Source organism: Drosophila bipectinata, chromosome 2R (genome assembly GCF_030179905.1).
Source record: "Drosophila bipectinata strain 14024-0381.07 chromosome 2R, DbipHiC1v2, whole genome shotgun sequence".
NCBI lineage: Eukaryota > Metazoa > Arthropoda > Insecta > Diptera > Drosophilidae > Drosophila > Drosophila bipectinata.
The window spans coordinates 21,476,701-21,493,338 of record NC_091737.1 but is presented as its reverse complement, the minus strand read 5'-3'; the positions used below and the strand labels follow the sequence as shown (position 1 = coordinate 21,493,338).

At 45.3% G+C, this 16,638-nt stretch overlaps 5 protein-coding genes across 11 annotated transcripts; 1 reads left to right on the top strand and 4 right to left on the bottom strand.

Annotated features, from left to right (window-relative positions):
* Positions 1 to 279: 279 nt before the first annotated feature.
* On the bottom strand, positions 280 to 2,800 carry Ate1 (arginyltransferase 1). 2 transcript variants are annotated; one of them, XM_017238185.3, is made up of 8 exons: positions 2,583 to 2,800; positions 2,046 to 2,498; positions 1,818 to 1,990; positions 1,461 to 1,613; positions 1,000 to 1,181; positions 773 to 936; positions 555 to 706; positions 280 to 494 (listed from the first exon to the last, which is right to left on the bottom strand). In XM_017238185.3, the coding sequence occupies exons 1-8, from the start codon at positions 2,665 to 2,667 to the stop codon at positions 396 to 398; spliced, it is 1,461 nt and encodes a 486-aa protein (XP_017093674.2). In that variant the 5' UTR covers positions 2,668 to 2,800; the 3' UTR covers positions 280 to 395. The 2 variants fall into 2 exon arrangements, with proteins under 2 accessions (XP_017093674.2, XP_017093675.2); XM_017238186.3 differs by lacking the exon at positions 1,461 to 1,613 and adding an exon at positions 1,267 to 1,416 and having other exon boundaries at positions 2,583 to 2,799.
* Positions 2,801 to 2,872: 72 nt separating this feature from the next.
* On the top strand, positions 2,873 to 6,645 carry Hsl (hormone-sensitive lipase). 4 transcript variants are annotated; one of them, XM_017238181.3, is made up of 4 exons: positions 2,873 to 2,991; positions 3,420 to 5,810; positions 5,870 to 5,995; positions 6,049 to 6,645. In XM_017238181.3, exons 2-4 carry the CDS (start codon positions 3,426 to 3,428, stop codon positions 6,181 to 6,183), a joined length of 2,646 nt encoding a protein of 881 aa, XP_017093670.2. In that variant the 5' UTR covers positions 2,873 to 2,991; positions 3,420 to 3,425; the 3' UTR covers positions 6,184 to 6,645. The 4 variants fall into 4 exon arrangements, with proteins under 4 accessions (XP_017093670.2, XP_017093669.2, XP_070135215.1 ...); XM_017238180.3 differs by having other exon boundaries at positions 2,873 to 3,059; XM_070279114.1 differs by having other exon boundaries at positions 2,873 to 3,103.
* Positions 6,646 to 6,688: 43 nt separating this feature from the next.
* Positions 6,689 to 11,156, bottom strand: Tsp42Ea (Tetraspanin 42Ea). Its single transcript, XM_017238190.3, has 6 exons — positions 11,000 to 11,156; positions 9,427 to 9,520; positions 7,571 to 7,762; positions 7,346 to 7,507; positions 7,088 to 7,282; positions 6,689 to 7,021 (listed from the first exon to the last, which is right to left on the bottom strand). Exons 2-6 carry the CDS (start codon positions 9,484 to 9,486, stop codon positions 6,950 to 6,952), a joined length of 681 nt encoding a protein of 226 aa, XP_017093679.1. The 5' UTR covers positions 9,487 to 9,520; positions 11,000 to 11,156; the 3' UTR covers positions 6,689 to 6,949.
* LOC108123147 (uncharacterized) lies at positions 9,589 to 10,986 on the bottom strand. The gene is made up of 2 exons (XM_017238189.3): positions 10,672 to 10,986; positions 9,589 to 10,616 (listed from the first exon to the last, which is right to left on the bottom strand). Exon 2 carries the CDS (start codon positions 10,586 to 10,588, stop codon positions 9,872 to 9,874), a length of 717 nt encoding a protein of 238 aa, XP_017093678.2. The 5' UTR covers positions 10,589 to 10,616; positions 10,672 to 10,986; the 3' UTR covers positions 9,589 to 9,871.
* A 2,714-nt stretch (positions 11,157 to 13,870) lies between the features above and the next one.
* Positions 13,871 to 16,434, bottom strand: LOC108123330 (G protein pathway suppressor 2). 3 transcript variants are annotated; one of them, XM_017238474.3, is made up of 5 exons: positions 15,615 to 16,434; positions 15,456 to 15,555; positions 14,858 to 14,908; positions 14,271 to 14,758; positions 13,871 to 14,217 (listed from the first exon to the last, which is right to left on the bottom strand). In XM_017238474.3, the coding sequence occupies exons 1-5, from the start codon at positions 16,038 to 16,040 to the stop codon at positions 14,014 to 14,016; spliced, it is 1,269 nt and encodes a 422-aa protein (XP_017093963.1). In that variant the 5' UTR covers positions 16,041 to 16,434; the 3' UTR covers positions 13,871 to 14,013. The 3 variants fall into 3 exon arrangements, with proteins under 3 accessions (XP_017093963.1, XP_070134879.1, XP_017093965.1); XM_070278778.1 differs by having other exon boundaries at positions 13,871 to 14,205; positions 15,615 to 16,433; XM_017238476.3 differs by lacking the exon at positions 14,858 to 14,908 and having other exon boundaries at positions 15,615 to 16,429.
* Positions 16,435 to 16,638: the final 204 nt, after the last annotated feature.

Genomic DNA, 16,638 nt, shown 5'->3' with positions numbered 1-16,638 from the left:
TTTAACTCTATAGCTTCCTGGTCGACTAACTATCTCATGATATAGGCCATATAGTATTATCTCCGCTGGCTGGTTATCCGACAAGTGCCAACATGGAATGTGTGGGTGGCCGGAGCCGTTGCCAGCCCCATAAAGCTTAATTGATGCATTTAGCTGCTTGTTCCTGATAAGCTCCCATGATGAGTGAAAACATCTGTCGGCTTGTCTCCTGGCCGTTTGTATTAATGACTTACAGCTTACTTTAAAAGCACCTGATACACAATACAAACTCTGAATATATTTAAGTGCAAGGCCATTGAACATTTAATGATATTGTAAAGCTGATTTAATTTAGAACATATTTGCTAAGATCAACAATGAATAAACAATCCAAGGATGGCTAAAGATTGGTTCATTTAGGACATGTTAACGTAGAGCATGCGTCGGGCGCAATCTTTGCCCACTAGCCTGCTGTATTCTATAATCGTGTCCCGTTCCTGGTCTCGGCCAACAATCTAAAAAAAAAATTAATAAATTAACCATTGAAACCACTTTAAATATCCAACTTCTAATACCTTCAAATATTGCTTGTAATCTGTAAAGGTTTTGGAATCTAGCAGCAGCATAACTTCATCCAAGTGCTCGATTAGGAACTCATTAACATCCCTGGCAGCATCGTCCGGATTAAGACGCTGGTATTTGTTTTCATCCAGCTTGGAACGTATGGCTAATGATGACAATAAAATAGTTATAATTAGACGAGCAGATAAAGGGAATTTTCCAGTGTTATCACCATCAGTAAGCGTTAGCCAGACGTAAGTCTCTGGGCACAGCAAGTACGAGGCAGACAGTTTGCCCTTGTAGCGCATTTTGGGGCAGGAGTGGATGTAGAAGCCCATGTAGTAATATTTCAATGAGGGCACGCTCTCGGCTATCGTCTGAACAAAGTCTATTTCCCTGAAATAATCAAATTCAACTTTGAATACAGCATTGTATTTTCAATAGCCGACAAGTCACTACCTAAGAGATCCATATGTTCCAAGCGATAAAAAGCTATAGTCTGGGTCGTAAAAAAAGTACACGGAACTAACAGATCCAGGCAGTATGTCAATCACACCCACAGCTACTAGCTTATCGTCCAGCCAATACTGTTGATGAAACGATCCGTAGCCCATTTCAGGCCCATCCGAAGGCTTCTCATTCTGCAATGCAATTAGAAAATCATTATCAAGTACATGCCCTAAAAAGTTGGATGTCCGAATAAAATAACGCTGAAAATGGGGCAACCTTCATGGGCGTCATTTGCAGATGATCCTTGTAGGCCTCCGTGTCCTTGGGCGGATCGTTGTGTATAGCTATCTGATACTTTCTGTACAGACTGTAGCTGGCAGACAGAGTGGTCTTGAATTCGTTGCTGTGGACGTGCACCAGACGCAGCTGCAAAGAGAATTCGGGTAAAGAGAATCATAGTTTATAATTACCTTAAGGGGCGATTTGACCAAGAACCGCTGCATACTAGCAAGGGTGAGGCGTGCAGGATTATCATTATGAACGACTAACTGGTACTTGCGATACAATGCGAGCACCTCATCAGCGCAAGTGCGCTCAATGTCTGAGGAAGCGACCAAAGTGATCTGCAAGAACACAAACAGCACAAGACAGTGTGTCTACATGTAGAGGGACACTCGTATTGGGGGTTCATCGGTCACAGGTTAGACATAAGCACACACACAACGCAAACCGAATATACAACACAAAATTACTAACACGCTAGCCTACCAAGCTTTGCATACGGCCACAAACAATAGTTTAACAATACAGAAGCAACTGGTACATACTTTCAGCTTATGCTTGTCAGTCTCGCTCGCCGACGATATAAAGTCGCGCAGACCCTTCTCCTGAGAACCGGATTTCGTGGGTGGTGGTGCTGAATCACCCAGTTTGGCCTGCCGGCGCTCCAAGCGCATTTGTTTCGCCTTCTTCCGCGGCGCATTTGAGATCGGTGCGGCAGCTAAAAGGAGAGCAATAAATCATAATCTTCATTAAAATCAGAATCGTATACTTACACTTGTTGGTTCCCAAAGTTGGTGGTGGAGCTGACGGAGCAGTAGCACCTGCTGGGGTCGGCTTGGCTACCGGGTTAGGTTTCTTGTGAGCCTCCACAAGTGACGCAACTTGCTCTACATTGATAACAGCCGGACTCTTATCAGGCAGCTGCGGTTGAGGCTCGCTGGCATTGACCTCGCCATGTAAAGTGGCGTCATCCGCATCCCCATGCCCGTCACCGCCATTCCCAGGCCCGGAATCACGCTTTCCATCACGCAAATACCGCGACATACGCCTCAGAATACGCTTATTGGACTTGGTCAGCTTGAACTCCAGGGCATCGCACTTTATGGTGTAACAGGGGCAGCACGTATCCTCATTGCGCAGCTTGTAGCAGTAGTTTCCACAGCGACGCCAGCCGCGGTCGATGAGGTCCTGATAGTCCTGGCATCGCATGGTGTACGCATGCATACCTGAGTCATACATAATGAAAGTACAATGAGTTCAGTGCATCTGGGGACTGGTTTTTGGTTCTTGTTCTTGGCTTTTGTTCTCACCGTGCGACTTGCTGCAGTTGGTGCCGGAGCAGTAGCCACACTTGCTCAGCTGGCTGCCATAATATTGCACAATGCTCATGCTCATGTTGCCGACGATGCCTTTTTACCACCGTTCAATGTATTAACATATCGCAATTAAAAGTATCCAAATTGAATTCCCGAGCCGCTATTGCGAAATATTTTACATATTCGATGGAGCTCGTACGATACGATAGTATCGATAGTTCCGTTAGAGACGGCACTCCCGCGATATACAAATTGGCCCAAAAGTACCTTTTAAGACAGTTTGCTGGCCACACTGGCCTAATTCGGTAAACTTGATGTCCCAAGTTTCATAAAATATATTAAGCGCCGCTTTAGCTGAAGTCACTAAGAATGAATTAACTTAGAAGCACCCTGGCACCACATTGTAAGTGCCCGACCCAAGAAGCCGCAAACTAATCGTTAAAGCCGTTAAATAGCAGACGTCTGGACAAAGTGCGTAGTTGAGTGAAAGTTTTTATGGCCTTTCTTTGGCACAGGTAGCTTTGAAATGCACTTTTATTGGTAATGATATGCGTTACAATGCAAGCTCGAGGTGAAACCGGATTCTGGTACGATTACCATAAAAATTCCCTTCGATTTATTGACAAAGTTAACAACAAAAGCTCCAGTTTCTGGCCAGTTTCTAAGGTGGCTCAGACGACCTTCACACCTTTCCAACAAAGTTAGTCAGTTGCATCCTGTAACAAAGTAAATAGTTGGGGTCTGTTATCACGCTGTGTAGTTTGATAAGCCTTTTGTGCTTGGAAACAAAGAAATAACAAATAAATAAACTACCAACTTTCTATTCTGTAGCGCACAATGATTGACGCAACATCTGCCGAGCGGGGAAGTCCCCAACTGAGCGCTCTCTTCAACGACAATCTGAAACTAGCCCACGAAGACGGGATCCGGAGCTCGATGAACGGAAAGGCTGGACCGGAGACCATTGACCCACCCTCCAACGTACCCTCCGACTTGCAGACAGCTTACGGTAGCCTTTTCTCCGCTTGCCAGGAGCACGCCTCCTTCTTCGCCAAGGACAACACCGAGTACGGTCAGCGCCTGCATGCCGCCCACATTGCCTGGCAGGACTTCATTGTACTGGCCAATAGGCTGGTCCTGCAGATCCAAGCCTTTGCCCACGAGTACGACTTCGATGAGGAGACGCCCGGCAATGGATACCGCAGCTTCATCTATGTTACCAACGCCTGCATTTCCCACGGCAGCAACATTTGCCGGCAGCTTCTCGCCTTTCGGTCGACGCTTTTCTTCCGCAAGAAATACTACATGAAGGAGGTCGAGGCCTGCTCCCAACTGCTCTCCTCCCTGTGCACCTGTATGCAGTATCTGCTGATCCTGCGACAATGGTCGGTCAACACCGGCGACCTGTTCGCCTGCGGAAACCACACTGCCGAGCAGCTCTTCGAGCTGGGCGACACAATCAATCAGTATTGCTTCTATGGACGCTGTCTGGGCTTTCAGTATGGAGACTCCATTCGGGGAGTGCTCCGATTCCTGGGCATCTCCATGGCCAGTTACTCGGAGTCGTTCTACTCCCAGGAGGGCGACGGAGCCATCGTCAAGACCACCCGGAGTCTGTGGACCAGTGGAAAGTACCTCATGAATCCGGAACTACGTGCCCGCCGCATCGTAAACATTTCGCAGAACGCCAAGATCGAATTCTGCAAATCCTTCTGGTTCCTTGCCGAGTCAGAGCTGATGCATAAGCTCCCCAGCATCGTGGGAAGTTCCATTAAGGTCAACCGGCTGATAGAGCTGCCGGCGGAGCCCCTCAAGCTACCAAGGCGGAAGGGCTTCAAGCCATCGGAGAATTCCAGCAGCGACGTCAATCAGAACCAGGGAGACAATGAGTTCGTGGATATACCAGTGCCCACAGCTCATCTGGGGCCTGGTCTGCCGGTTTCTGTGCGTCTACTGAGCGCCAGAAGACGCTCCGGAATGTTGGGCGAGGGCCGGTACCGGGGATGGCACAAGCCTCCAGCGCCGAGCCGATCGATTCTGTTCCACTGCCATGGTGGCGGTTTTGTGGCCCAGTCCTCCAAGTCCCATGAGCTATACCTGAGGGATTGGGCCGTGTCCCTGGACTGCCCCATTCTCTCGGTGGACTACAGCCTGGCACCGGAAGCTCCGTTCCCACGAGCCCTCCAGGAGGTGTACTACGCGTACTGCTGGATGCTGAACAATACCGAACTCCTAGGTACGACAGCGGAAAGGATTGTGTGTGCTGGGGACTCCGCTGGGGCCAATCTCTCTATTGGAGTGGCTCTCAAGTGCATCGAGCAAGGAGTTCGCGTGCCAGACGGACTGTTCCTGGCCTACTGCCCCACTCTGGTCAGCTTTGTGCCCAGTCCAGCTCGACTTCTGTGCCTGATGGATCCTTTGCTGCCATTCGGTTTCATGATGCGATGCCTACGTGCCTATGCAGCTCCTGCCCAGGAGACGCTGAGAGAGAACGCCAAGCACGTCGAGGATGCGGCTCAGATACGCAACGCCCAGAAGTCCAATGTGGGTAGTCTCAACTCCAGTCGCCGCACCTCGATAGCCCGGAGTCCTCTGACACCACTGGAAGCTAACCCAGAGCCGGATGACGACAGCAGTGACACCTTCGCCAGTGCCTCGGCCTCGTACCACAGCCAGACCGTGGAGCGAACCGATCTGCCCAACACCGAGGGCGACAACAGCTCTTGTGTCTCCTTTGAAGACGACTCGCAACCGATTGTCCACTATCCCGTCGAGATTTCGGCCGACACCCCACAGGACGCCGCCTCGGCAGCCTACATTGACAACTTCCTGGACAAGTATCTGATTGACACCGCCACCATGGAGGCGACCGAAGAAACAGATGCCCAGGAACGCCAGGTGAAGGAAAACGGTCATGGAAAGGTCAACGCGGATGATAATATCCTTGTGGAGACGGGACGCGATCTTATCGCCATAGACACGCTTCAGGGAAGGCTTCAGGATGCAGTCAACAACATAACAAGTACCCTGACCCGCTACACGCAGTCCTACGAGATCCATGGGGCCAACACGGTGGACCAACGAGACGTGCGCAACATGGATGCCCTGATTGCCAGGAGCCCCAGCGAGGAGTTTGCCTTTGATGTGCCTAAGGATCCCTTCCTGTCGCCCTATTGGGCCAGTGACGAATGGCTATCCCAGATGCCAGAAACAAAAATACTTGTGAGTTAAAAGATTATTCGCATTTTTATTCCAAATCCCTCTAATGTCCTCACTTACAGACTCTTAACATGGATCCTTGCTTGGATGACTGCGTAATGTTTGCCAAGAAACTCAAGCGCCTGGGCCGCGACGTGCACTTGGAGATTCTGGAGGGTCTACCACATGGATTCCTAAACTTTACAATGGTAAGCTTGAATATTCTTAGACATTTCAAAGTCCTAATAAATGCCCTTTTCAGTTGTCCAATGAGGCCATGGAGGGATCCAAGCACTGCATTGCATCTCTACAGAAACTACTTCAAGTCACTCCGAAGGACAAAGCCGAAGAGGACGAGGAGTCCTCCAGTCCCAGTGCCAGCTTAGCGGCATCGTAGGATGAGTTTCAGTCGGTCTATACACCTATTGGAGTGGAGAACGAGGATCTCCCAAGCCAGGAAGAGTAGATGTACAGATCGAATATTGTTATATGCCGGAACAGAATGTTCATTGTTAAACGCACCTTTCTTGCTTTGTTTATTTTGTAATCTCAAGCCGTTTTTTTTATACAATTTTGTACGGACACAGCTTTCTATGTTTTATATACTCACAGTTTATGTAATAGGTCATATATACATTTAGCTTTTAGCCAAGCCAAGTATGCAAGTATTGGAAGCGTGTAAACACGCATAATTTATTATACAACTATATATTATATACTATTATACAAATGTACAATGCTCTTGAACCACAGGCACCCATTCGATAAGAGCTGTTTAAAGCAAAACTCCCGAATATCGTGCCTGAGACGTAACAAGTACTTACATTCACAAGGAAATCGCCCTCAAATAAAAAAAATAGCCAGAGAACTTGAAAAGAAGTCTTTCAGAAATACCAACTGGGTTGTGTAAAATAAATGTCTCATTTTATTGCAATCTCTATATTTATAAATTAATTTGTACAGTAATTAAAAAAATAAGTAATTAGCACAATCGATTATAGCTCTGCACATACATATGATCCTTTAAAACCGATCATTTCGCTGCATAATAACTTGAGATATTTGTAAAATTTTAATGGCCATCCGTATCAGGTGATGAATTCGTTAAATTGGGCAACATAATTCGTACTTTTTGTTTCATTTAAATATATATAGTTTAGAGATTAGTATTCCGCACGACGTCTATAGTTCCGGATGCTGTTGGCGAGGCAGCAGGCAAAGACAAAGCCAACAAACTAAAAGGATAAAATAATAATAAGGATTAAATTTCTATTTAGAATAGTATATAGATTCCAACTCACCTCAATGGCTGCAATAACCAGACCGGAATACTTGATGATGTCGCTGTTCCTGTCCCAGAAATCAACAAAGGCTCCCTTGCAGCCTCGCCTGTAGACGGTGTCCGAGCGGCAGTTGTTGGTGTCCTTGCAGCAAGAGGGCGGGAAGAAGCCCTGGTAGGAGTAGTCGGTGTAGCTGCTGCGTCCACAGCACTCCATCTAAAGGATATAATAGTTATAATCATCATATTATTCCGACAAACTTTATCTTCCAAAACTTACGCTAATCTGAATGGCATCCATGTAGTCGGCACGACGGGTACGACGCTCCCAGGCCTTCTCCACCACATCGCCCATCAGCTTGAGGTACTGCTCCTTGTGCACCCACATGTAAATGACCAAGGCCAGCTGGCCAATCATCAGGACGAACAATAGAATCGAGTACTAAAGGAAGGATATATCATTATCTTAAGGGTCTATATATGCCTTAAAAAGAGGATGTCTTACCGTCATGGACATGCAATAGGATTCCCGGATAGCTCCACAGCAGCCGAACCATGAGATCAGCAGGATAACGGCTCCCAGGACGATCATGGTAATCGGAACCTGCTGGTTTCTGACGGCCTCCGCGAAGTCATCGATGCTGTGAATATTGCTGAACAGCAAAGCTCCAAACACGATCAGCAAAATGCCACATATCTGAGGAGATAATCAGAATATTGAAAAATAATAAGAAAAGTCTATTATATGAGAATTGGGGAAGATATAGCCACCACAGAGGACCCTATAGGGGAAAACCCCATTTTCAAGGGACCCCATCAGAAAAATGGACAAAAAATCTAAAAAATATTTTGTCTCAGGATTTTGATGCAGAATGGTGGAGAATCGATCCACAAATCGTTTAAGGTACTCCGCTTGAGAATCGGATAAGAATTGGAGGAGATATCGCCATCACAGTGGACCCTATAGAGGAAAACCTGTGGTAGGAAAACCTAGGCTTTCGAAAAAACGATACTTTTTCAATTAAACCTAGGTCCTTTGAGATTTTCTTGTAAAAGATCCCTGAACTAACTACATTTATTAGTTATTATCCTTTATGCTACTACTATCTATTTTATAAAATATGTTGTGTATTATATTAGTTTAGTTCTGGCTCGTCAAACTGGCTTATCTCTTATCGCCTCCTGTGGCTAATTAAGATTACTGTGAGCCCCTCTGCGATAACCATCGAAAACAAATTTACCTTGGCTTTGATTTTCTATCGTCCTGCGTCATGCTCTATTTAATTAATAAGATAAACTATTATCATTTGGATCTATTAGCACAGTGACTAATGGCCAAGCTGGCGAGTTCAGCAGTTCATTGGAGCAGATCAGATCGGAAGAAATGAGAGCAGAATTGCGACATCAGCGATCAGTCTAATTATATAGCCCCACACCCACCCGTCTGGGTGGGTCTCTGCCACTGTCCGGCATCCCCAGGCCCCTCTTCCGCCCCCGAAATTGTGTTTGTGGAAAATTGAGTTCAAGTTTGTTTTTTTTTTGGCTCCCATTGAAATGGGGGCAAGTTCATCTTTAATTAAGTCAACTATTTTCGGCTGTCCCATCCAAAGTAATTACACAATTTTATATTGAAAATGAACTCTACCAGACAGAGTATAGAATTGGAATTGGAATTTCATGTTTTGCGTGACGGGAATAATATTTGTACCACGTCGCTGTCCGATAACACCTGGAAATCAGAGGGCTCCAAACTGTTTGACCAGAGTACAGTTTCACCCGTTGCACCGCGGCAGTTAGAAGTTGCAAAACCCATATTGAAATGCCACTGATGGTGGTGGCTTTCGTTTCCATTTGGAACCAGTCGCCTCGGCCACCAGTTAACCTCGGGGCCCCAGCCGGATGCCATAATACTACTATGTGCGATTGTACGAATGTGGGGGAACTCTATCCAAAACTCGTTTAAGGTAACCGAAATAAACAAAAGTCATGAATACAGAATATTTTTGGTAGCACTACGTCACTGAGGTGGTAGCCCCAATTTTAATAACAGGTTTGGAATACTGATGATCTCAAGACTGGGCCCCCACGATGTACAGTTCGCTAGAAAAGTCTAATGCCTTTTTGAATAAAAACATAGAACCCAGATATTATTAAATTTTTAATTAATAGAGTTCTATAATTAGCCTTACACCCCTGAAACGCACTGTCTTCGACCAGTTTGTAGGCCTGAAACTTTCTCAGTTTTTGGTCAAGAGAAGGAGAAACCAGTTTATACCGTAGCATGCAACTTATAAGATTGGGGGAAGGGGACATGGGCTGGGCGTTGAAAATATGATATAATCTATAAGGTAGGTGACTTACCGAACAGAGCAAATTAAATATAAATAGTATATATTTAACCATGGAGATTCCGCAGCTCATTTTGGTTGAGATTCGTGGGACGGTGGAGAAAGAACTGCAATCGTTCGGGGGAACAGAAAATAACGAAATGGGATGTGTGAAAATCAAAATACGTATTCAAAGTTAGGTATTATATCGTTTTATTTGGGAAACGGTGTCCACATTATATTCTAAAACTCTCAAGCACACGCACACACTCACAGCACACACACACACGCAGAGAAGACGGAGTGATGTCATCCGTGATCCAAAAACAACATTTTGTTTATTTTTCGAATAAAAATGCTTGCGTTCGTTTAAGCCAAATTGTGCAAATTGGCACAAAATCACGTACAGCTGGACTGTGGATCGTTTGTCGTTAGTCGTTTTGAGTTAGCACCCCGGAGATCGGAGATCGGCTGGAGTATCAGCGAACCAGCTCTGGGAGGAGCTTCTCCTTGGGCAGGAGGCGCTGCTTGAGCTCATTGAAGCGCCGCCAGATGTACGGATAGCTGGCCGCCCAGGACAGCCATGCCTCCTTCTCGGCAGTGGTGCGTTCCACCTTCTGCAAGTGCTGGTAGTACTTCCCATTGCGCTTCACAGCTGCGGCAGCGTCCTGGGCGAAGCGGGCAAAACGCAGCTTGAGCAGGGTCTCCGAGACGTCCAGGAGACGGTTGCCCTTGGGCGGATGGACCAGGCACAGCTGGCAGACGACGTAGTCCTTGCTACTGGTCTTTAGCGGCAGGAAGGTAGCCTCCCGTCCGACGAGGCACTGGTTCAGCCAGGAGTAGCCGTTGGCATTGACACGAACGCCCGGCAGCTTGACCGGCAGCAGGCGCTTCCGGCTGGTGAACAGCGGAATCAGTGGCCGGTGCTGGATGAGAAGGAGCGTGTCCTGGTCGCGCTGCTGCACCCCAGAGATCCGGCCTGTGTGCATGACGCGCTCGTTAATGAGACGCTCGGGGATGTGGGAAGGCTGTTTGAACTGCCGGACCAGGTAGGCGGGCTTGCGCTTCACGTAGGCCACCGCCAGCATGAGGGCGGACGTGCCGTAGATGACCAGCTCGCTGCCGATTGTGTCCCGTTCCAGGTAGTTACATAAGCCCTGGTACTTGGCCTGCAGGTATTCCTTTGTGGACTCCATCCCGTATCGCGGATTAAGTAACTGGCGCCTGCAAATGCTCGGATGTAGATAGTTTCGAGTGATTCCGCTAGTGGTCACTTTACCAGCACCAACTTGTTATGTATTAGGGGGCTGGATGTGCGTATTTCCACGGTGGTGGAAAATGGGCTAATTTTGTCGTTTTGACAAACTTTCGGATTCTGTTCAGCTTTCTTGGCAACGATTCTGTTTTGCTTCTGAGACTTTGACATTTGTGCCTGCCGGCCGCAAGTGGGAGCAGTCCAGCTAGAGGGTACCCAGTTTATGATCTCACTGCGCGTGCTTTACAACACTGGCTTACGCTCTTCCGCCCATTCAAGCTCTCTTTTTCTCTCTCACACTCACACACACTCACACATGCATCTGGTTTAAAAACAAAACATATACACACACCTGTTGACTTTGGGCTTAACTTTTTCAAAAATGTTGATTTTCGCGCGCGTTCTGTGGAATGAACCGTTCGTGAGTCGAAGTCAAAAGAGACTGGCGAGATCGACCAGCAACGAAAAGCTTTCCAGCTTCAACCGCCTGCCACGACACCCACACACTCACACACTAGCGGCCGACTCGCACACAGATACTTTGGCGCGTAGAATTTGTTTTGGTTACCCGTTGCTATCCCGACCCTCTTCTGTTGCTGGGTTTGGGTTAATTGCAGTAACTTGTTTTTTATTTACATACTTATTATTTTTGTTATTTTTGTAACCAATCGGCTGACTAAGCCCTTTGTTTATTTGTTGATATATGCAAATTTTGTAGTGTTGCGGTCACGGTCGGATATCTGGCTATAATGAAAAATGATATATATTTAATATGATTTAGTTACAGTAAATAATAAATAATAAATTAAAAAAAAAAACCTTAAATAATTGTTTATTTTTAATATAAATTTCAGTTATTAAAAGGTGTGGATTTTTAAATAAAATATAATATTTAATTAAAAACCCCCTTGAAAGCTAAAAAAAAAAATCGATACTGCAGTTGCGGTTTTTTGAACTGTCGTGGGCGTATCTGACTTTTCCTGAAAACCCTGACAGCCATCCCGTTTAGGCCGTGTTTTTATTTAAAGTTTCCATAAACCACAATACTTTCTATGGCTTCGGGCATGGCTTCCGTTTTTAATTACCCCCCCGGTTTGGAGCTCTCAAACCATTGTAATTGTCTGTAACTTTTCCTTGACACACAAACAACAACAACAACAACAAAATAACAATAGTGACGGCCAACACACAAAACTGGTTTTCAACGGGTGTGCTGTAAGTGTTACGTAATCGGATTGGACGAGTCTAGGCCTAGACTTGGAAACTTTTATTTTCGAATTTCTGGAGTGACGAAGAATACTCTGCCCGCTCTGGCACCCACTGCCATTGCTAATTAACATGTGTGTGCCGTGTAATTGACCCCAACTTGTTCCGTATTTCAATGAATTTCCACAACGAGCTTTAAAAACAAAAAAAAATGTTAATCTTGTGTGTCATCTATGGAGGTCTACACTTGCCATCTGTAGGGAATGTAAGGAATTATTGGAAGAAATGGGTGCCAAATGGCAGATTCTTATCAGTGTAAAATAATTTTATAATAATCTGAAATTACGTGAATTATTTGAAGCCAGGTTATCACTATTTTTTTAATAATTCCCAGCTGCTGTTTTCCAAGGGAATTTCCCAAGCAATTCTAGGAAGAAATGGGGGAAGTAAGAGAGATTCTTATCATTATAAAATCATTTTCCAATTAAACAGAATATTTATTATAAATTAAACTGAAATTACGTGAATATATCAGACAAAGTTATCACTATATTTTTTAATAACTCCCAGCTGCTTTTTCAGACAATTTTTAAACTTCAAAGAACATTTTAATAGAAATTTCAAATAAAGAATAAATTAAACTGAAACTTAGTGTGTTCCCAATTTTAAACGAATTGTTTTTTTATTGGTTTTTTTAATAAGAATCTCAAAAAAGGCCAGAAGCTTCTTATCAATATATTATAGTCTTCCAAGTACACGGGGATTTAATTACATATTAAATATTAATTAGGTAAACTATAAAGGTTATAAATACTTTTGAACAGAAACTTTAATCATTTAAGAACATTATAATTCAAATTTTGAATAAGAAATAAACTAAACTGAAACTTGGTGTATTCCTTATTTAAAATTAATTGTGTTTATTAACGTTTTTGATGCAAAAAATTTTGTTAATTTGAGGAACTTTACCATGTTTTCCCCAAAAATTTAATATTATTTACTTTTAAGGGCGTTTTTGATAAAAAAAAAGGAAAAATAATTTCATTAATAAGAGAAACTTTCCCATGATTTCCCTATAAATTTAATATGATAGTCTTTTTATGATGTTTTTGGGTCAAAAAGGTCAGAATCTTCTTATCAATATGAGGAACTTTCCGACGATTTCCCCATAACTTTTAATATTCGTGACTTTAAATTGTGTTTTGAGTCAAAAAAAGCCAACTTTTCTTATTAATATCAATTAACTATCAAGGTTCTGACTATTTTTTTTTAATAACTCGCTGCTACTTATCCCCAGAAACTGTAATCTTTTCAAAAACGTTATAATACGAATTTCAAACAAAGAATACCATCTGTTTCTATATTTAAACTGAAACTTAATAAAAGCCATAAAAGGCACTCTCCCACAACTATATTCCAACCTTTAAGGTAATTGTTTTTATTGACGTTTATGAATCATTTGTTCAGCCTTTCTATTTAGCCTCCGCGCTCCGCGAAATGTCGAATTACGTTAAGTAGAAGATTGTTGAGATGAAATTACCGCACAAGGGGAGGGCAATTATTGACCAGGAAAAGTGCATCACCTCCACCGCCTGGGCCGAGACGAACCAACAAACGTCACACTTGAACAATTTCGCAAATTAGCATAGGTAATCGTGAGTAATGTAGTATCTGGAATCAAGATAAAGATTAGCATCCAGAATCGTTTCCGCAGCTGAACAAACAGTAGGCATCTTCGAGCCAATGGGGGTTCTTGGCGGAGAAACAATGCCTGGGCTCTGACAAAAAAATAATAAAGTTTACTATATTCTATAATATTTCTAGAAGAAGAGCTTTCCAAGCCAGACATTTTTTGACAATTGAGATCAATGAGTTAAGATCAAGTGAACACGAACCCGAGGGCAAATGGAATTCTAACCAGTCGGAAGTGACGCCTCAAGTTCGGTTAATCGGTTGGAGAACTTTTATAGAAAATTTAATACCCTATAGCCCTTTTAAATATTTAAAACAAAGCTCCTTCGATTGGAAAATAGGGACGCCATAGTTGTGTGCTTTATTTCGTGTAACCGCCTCCATGTGGGGCAGCATAGTCATAATAATTTCCATTTAAAATCGTAAGTATATCAGTGAGTTAGTTCCGTAGCAGCAGCCGGGCTGGTGCTAGTACAGGCGTCGCGTGTAATGCAACTGTTGTCCAGGAGGGGGCTGTGGTGATCCAGACACGGATCCGGGTGGTACACCCGGCTGGCCGGGCAGCATCGCCAGTTGTTGCCGGGCTATCTGTTGTTCGTGAGCGGAGCCACCGCGTCCGGGGGCATAGCCCTGCGTTATACTGCCCACTGCTTTGGGATTCTGTAGGGGAAACTGATTAAATATTAGATAGTTTTTAGTGGGAGCTAGCCAGGATCATAACCCACCTGGCTGCTGCTTATCTGCAGCACGTTGTGATGCAGCGAGAGTTCGCTCAAGAGGGGCTTGTACACGACGCCCTCGGATAGCAGGTGTGGGGGCGGCGGCACGTGACCCGGTGGCGGACCGTCGTGCTTCGCCTCGATGTGGTAGCGGTCCGACAACTTCTCCATGGTCACCTGCGGCTTGGTCGCCTGTACGGATAGGCTGCCGCCGGCTTGCACCACCAGATCCGCCTGCGAAATGGCCGGCTGGTCGAGGTTGATGTGCAGCACCTGCATGGGCTGCGACTGTGGCGGTAGCTTGGAGGATTGGGAGTCGGGTGCCTTGCTGACGGTGGCGCTGGGCAGATCCACGTGGTAGGTCGTCTGCCGCAGTGGCATCGGGTAGTTGTACATGGTCTGGAGGCGGGCATCCGCCTGATGCTGTGTCGTCGGCGACGCCGCTGTCGTCTGGTAGAAAAGCGTTCCTGGTCCTGGATACTGTGCCGGGGTCTCTGCAAGAAAGGTACAACGGGGGTTATTGTAGGGGGGACTGTTGGAGCATAGGTGCCGGCGGAGGATCTCGGTCTTGGTATTGCGAGTGAGGTGCTTACTGTTCCATGATAGTCTAGCATAGTCCGCGGCACGACGGTAGTCATCGTGTTCTGCGAATCGATCGTAAACAAATAACGAAATGAACATAAGTTGTGTGCCTGTGTCGGTTAGCGGTTAGTGTGCGCAAATCAAATGAGATCGGGCGGGTGTGATGATCGGGGGGCGGAAGGGGTTAGCAAGCTGTTAATCAAGTACAGTGAAAGCATAGTACAGACGCTAGACATTCTACTTACAGACCAACCTCGCAAACAATAACCTCAATCTCAAATCACAAGTTTGTTAAAAATATGAAAAAATCATAAAAGGTGACAGGGTTCTCTCCTCAGAACACACACTGTACTCTAATTAATTATCATCTATTAACAAAATTCCTTTAAATTGTCTGTTAATTAGAACGATATACAAAAATAAGGAAATTCGATAGCCTGAATTCTGAATTAATTGAAAAATAATATTGTGTTTCTTCAGCTTGGGTTGTTGCGCTTTTGAGGAAAGTCAGGTTGTGATAGAAGTTCTGTGAGTGTTTTGCATATGTCCGCCTGGGGGAGCGTTCACTGTGTGTGGGGGGGAGACTCAATGGCCACCATCCTGGCTTACTCTGCTGGGCGTAGCTGGCGGCACTCTTGTAGTATGCCTGGTGCTGGTTTGGCGGTGAGGGGCTTCGACCCCGCTTTCCAGGCTGTGTTCCGGGCGGGGGCTGGAAAAGAATCATTAGCATAAGAGCACATAGGAGGAGTTAGAAGCCATTGCAGAGACCTTTTGCAGCAACTGGTGATGCTGGAGACGCAGGGGCGGCATGAACACGGGATTGCTGGCCGCCGCCTGCTGCATTATAAACAGCTCGTTTTCCTTGGCCTGCTTCTTGCGGGTCTCCTCATCGTTGATCACCTTCTTCAGCTGGACGGTGAGCTGGTGCTTCTGACTGTGCAGGTCGGCCAACTGTTCGTCCAGCCGCGTGATCTGCCCTCGTGTGTCCTCCAGCGAGAGCGTGTTCTGACGCTCCTGTTCCTCCCGTTCACGTCGCAACCGCTGCTCCTCGCACTGGGCCTCGTATTCCTCCTGGCGCCGCTGTCGGTCCGCCACGATGAAGCCCTTCAGTGCCCCTCGCAGCTTCTCCGCCCGCTCGGCCTTCGCCGCCTGGGCGGCTGCATTACTGTTATTCACCGCTGACGCTGGCGGCATCTTCGTGCTCTGCTTAGTTATCTTGCCAATTTTATAAGCCTTTCTGAAACAACCGAGCAACTCGCAAATTCTTCGATCACACCGTGGGGCTCCCTGCTGGAAACGGGAACGCCGGAGGAGCGAGTGTGGCGGGAGCGAGCTGCTGCAACGGAACGGTGGCTATATGGTCGCCGGGAAATGCTGAATGTGGAAAATAGCGCAAAAATGTGTTCACAACTCTAGGGAAATGCAAGGCGGCGCAACCGTTTTGTTAGCGTTTGTTTTTTTGTTAAATACAGGATGAGCATAGCAGTGAGCTATCGATAACACAGATAGAGATGCTCAAAAGCCAGGTTCTTTGGTTTAATTTATTTTTGAGTTAATTACTTTTAAAAAGTTGTTATTATTATTGTTTTCTTAATTATTTATACATTTTTTTGTGTAGTAGCCTTGAAACAATAAATTTTAAAGAGTGACTTGACTATCGATAGGCAGATGTTGCTACTTTAAGAGACTGTTAGTTAACAGAAACTAGTGTGACCAAAAGATACTAAATATCCAAATATACCAAACATATTTTAAAAAAATGTTTAAAAAGAGCTCTTAAAAATGCAAAATA